Source organism: Octopus bimaculoides, chromosome 17 (genome assembly GCF_001194135.2).
Source record: "Octopus bimaculoides isolate UCB-OBI-ISO-001 chromosome 17, ASM119413v2, whole genome shotgun sequence".
NCBI classification, from domain to species: Eukaryota; Metazoa; Mollusca; class Cephalopoda; order Octopoda; family Octopodidae; genus Octopus; species Octopus bimaculoides.
In genome coordinates, this window is record NC_068997.1 from 51183980 (window position 1) to 51187589 (window position 3610).

The following is a 3610-nucleotide window of genomic DNA, read 5'->3' on the forward strand; positions in this document are numbered from 1 at the left end:
TATATATATATATATATATATATGTAGGATTATGTCAGCAAGAAGATAAATACACTGTCAACAAAAGTAGTTTTACTGCTGTAAAGTTTCCTATATCAGATGTTGTTCAAGATGCAGCAATTTTAAGAGAGAACCTCTTGGCAGTCGAAGACAGTTGACAAGTTTCAAAATTGCATTTGTTTAAATAAACATCAATGAATCTTAACATCAAATTTATGCTTGTTCAAGACCTTAGCTACACAACTGTATGTATGTGTACATGTGTATGTATATATATATATATATAATAATCATTATCTTTTGATGCCCTTCTTCCATGCTGGCATGGGTTGGATGGTTTGAGAGGAGGCCTTGGCATGGTTTCTGTGGCTGATGTCCTTCCTAACTAGGATGCCCTTTTTAACACCAACAACTGTATAGAGTGTTCTTTGTACTCCATCCAGTGATAGATAAATCTCCTTTAGTAAATACAAGATTTAAATGTGAGCTACTGTAAGTTTCATGTTTGAATAGTACCTTAACCCATTGCCTGTCATGAGCCCCATTCGGGGATCTACTAAAAACAGTCTCCCTGCCGGTTGTTCGTTGTATTTAAAGTGAATTGCTTATGTGCATTGCATTTGCAGAGGTGTGTTTAATAATATTTAATAATTAAAGTTTGTCATTGTTCTGGCTAATTCTAGAGGACATTTTATGTCACAAATCACAATTTTTGCACCACAAAAATATTGACTGTTTTGAAAAAGGTTTTATTTTTTCATTTCCCATCTATTTCATTCATTGATATTTCATATACATTCCCATTTGATACTATAGTTTCTAAAAAACTAAAATGTTATTATTGTAATTGAATCGAAAGGGATAAACATACTTTTTTCAGCAATCCCCATTTGGGACTTTTCAAAAAAATTTATCATAATTTCCAAAATAATTCACATATGAAGAAAATTTAAATATTATATATTATTTTAACTCCTAATACACCCAGCAAAGCCAGAAAATATGAATTAAAAAATTTGGCAATTAATGGGTTAATCAGATGAGCTCATGGCATACTGTAGATGCATATCTAATTACAGTTCAACCCAAACATCAAAGTAGCTTACATTTAAATCCTGTCTTTTAGTAAATATATATTTAACACCTGCTGAGTGGTTGGTGTTAGGAAGGGCATCCAGCTGTAAAAACCCTGCCAAAACAGTCACAGAAGTCTGGTGCAGACTTGAGTACATTGTCTGTAGTGCTTGATTGGTATCTAGTTTGGTGACTCCGAAAGGATGAAAAAAAAAATGTATACCTCAGCAGAATTTGAACTCAGAACATAAAAGTGAATGATATGCCTCTACGTATGATGAGGATGAAGATGATGATGAGGGCTTTGAATATGAGCACAGATTGTTACATCCACCATATCTACCCACCACCATCGTCATCACCGTGCCTCCACCATTCCATCACTGCAACCTATGCCACATCTATCTTCCACCATTTCCATCAGCACAATATTGATATGCATGTGTATGTGTATGTGTGTGTGTGTGCGTGCGTGTGTGTGTGTGTATGTGAATGTGTGTGTATATATAAATGTATATGTGTACTGCAAATATATAAATGTATGTGTATATATGTATAAAAATGTATGTGCATGTACATATATATATGTGTGTATGTATGTATGTACTGATATATATGTGTGTGTGCATATGTACTTATATATATATATATATATATATATATATATATATTTTATATTATGTTATAATTATTCAGATATTATGCATCACCCACCCACAAACACACACACACATACACACACACACACACACACGCACACACATATCAGTGTGTATCTATATAAACAAGTGTCAGAACTAATAGTCTACGTTGTTTACTACCGGGCATTTGGGAAGACAAAAAAAAGGAGACATCATCTGTTTGGCTGACACCCAAAATTCTTTAAGGACTTGCCTGCGAGAGGAATTGTCAAATGCTTTTGTAATTCCAAAATTCTGTATATTTGAAGACCTTTTTTGAGTCAGAAGCCACCACAATTGAGATCAAATAGCTCTGATTGGCTGGTTAATGGTTCACCCTCGTTGGTTAAAAACATATAAACAACGCCTGTTGCTCCACTAATTCTCATTTTGTAAGTGTCTCCTTATGAAGTAAAATTATCATTATTATTATTATTATTATTGTAATAGACATCTGGGTGGGGCATCTGTACATTTCATTGTGTTTTTCTCTCCTTAGTATTTATACTCCACGTTGTGGGTGGTGCACGTAGAGAACATACTGTGTATTTGAAGATGTTAAACACTAGCTATCTATCATCTCATCTAATGAGCTCCAGTGTTTCAACCTGTTTAGTGTGTTTGAAAATAAAACTCATACTTGAAGGTTAACAGGTGCTTCTGCTGTTTCTACTTCAACATCCCCTTTTAGCTCCACTGTATATATGTATATATATACACAGGCGTGGCTGAGTGGTAAGAAGCTTGCTTCCCAACCACATGGTTTTAGGATCAGTCCCATTACACAGCATCTTGGGCAAGTGTCTTCTACTGTACTCTCAGGCCGACCAAAGCCTTGTGAGTGGATTTTGTTGGCAGAAACTGAAAGCCCATCGTAATAACAAGTCCATGTCCTATCCAGTGATTGAGGTATTATTTCAGTCCCTTTAATGAGAAAAGCTTCCCTATACTGTACAACCTTCTGGTTTTAGTAGAAGAAAACATACCAATCAATATTGTTTATTGATAGATTTAATTTTGTGCCTAAAACAGCCATTGCACAGCCAATCCTTTCTGTTGAGATAAAAAATATTTTCATTGTCAACAAAGCCTTAAATTTCTTCACTGCATTTCACTCATTACACTATCGCTTGCTGCACCCATCTTTTGCAGACCATCACCTCTGTAGAACCATTCTTCAATTGTTGATGCAACTGTTGTTGTTGTCGTTGTTGTTGCCACTGCAGCCTCTGTTTTGTTTACAACAATTGCTAGTTGCTGCGTACATCGGTAGTTGAGATAAGTTTAGTACATCTGGCCCAGCGTTTCAAACTCGTCTCTCATCATTACCATATATTCTATCACAGTATCATTAACTTTTCATTATCAGCAAATATAATTATCAATATTTTGGGAAGCTCATTTGAACTACTATTCAATTAAATTATTCCAAGGAATAAGTGCATTGGAAACTTGTCTACTAATTATGCAAGCCTTGCAAAAAAATCAATACCATGTATATTTTTGTTTTTTTTACTTCTATTTGTTTTTGTTTTTTTGGAGTTGTTCTTTTGTGTTTGTTGTATTTGTTTTTGCCTACACTTTGTATTTGAAATTGTTTTCGATTATTTTGTTGTAACTTAGACATTGATCAACTTTGTAATTGTTCTTGCATTCTAGATTTGCCACACGGATGGGAAATGAAGATTTCAGAGGACGGCACCGTTTATTATGTCGAGTAAGTTGGCTTTGTGGAAACACATTCATAAATATGTTTGCATAGCACTCTCTCTCTCTCTCCTCTGCTCTCTCTCTCCCCTGCTCTCTCTCTCCCCTGCTCTCTCTCTCCCCTGCTCTCTCTCTCCCCTGCTCTCTCT

At 35.0% G+C, this 3610-nt stretch overlaps 1 protein-coding gene across 3 annotated transcripts in view; it reads left to right on the plus strand.

Moving 5' to 3' along the window:
* Positions 1-3610, plus strand: part of LOC106869971 (WW domain-containing oxidoreductase) — a 276220-nt gene that overhangs the window by 85156 nt on the left and 187454 nt on the right. For all 3 annotated transcript variants that reach the window (XM_014915918.2, XM_014915919.2, XM_014915920.2), the window contains one exon: positions 3414-3471. In XM_014915918.2, coding sequence (XP_014771404.1) covers positions 3414-3471 — 58 coding nt within the window. The remainder of the gene's footprint in view (positions 1-3413; positions 3472-3610) is intronic.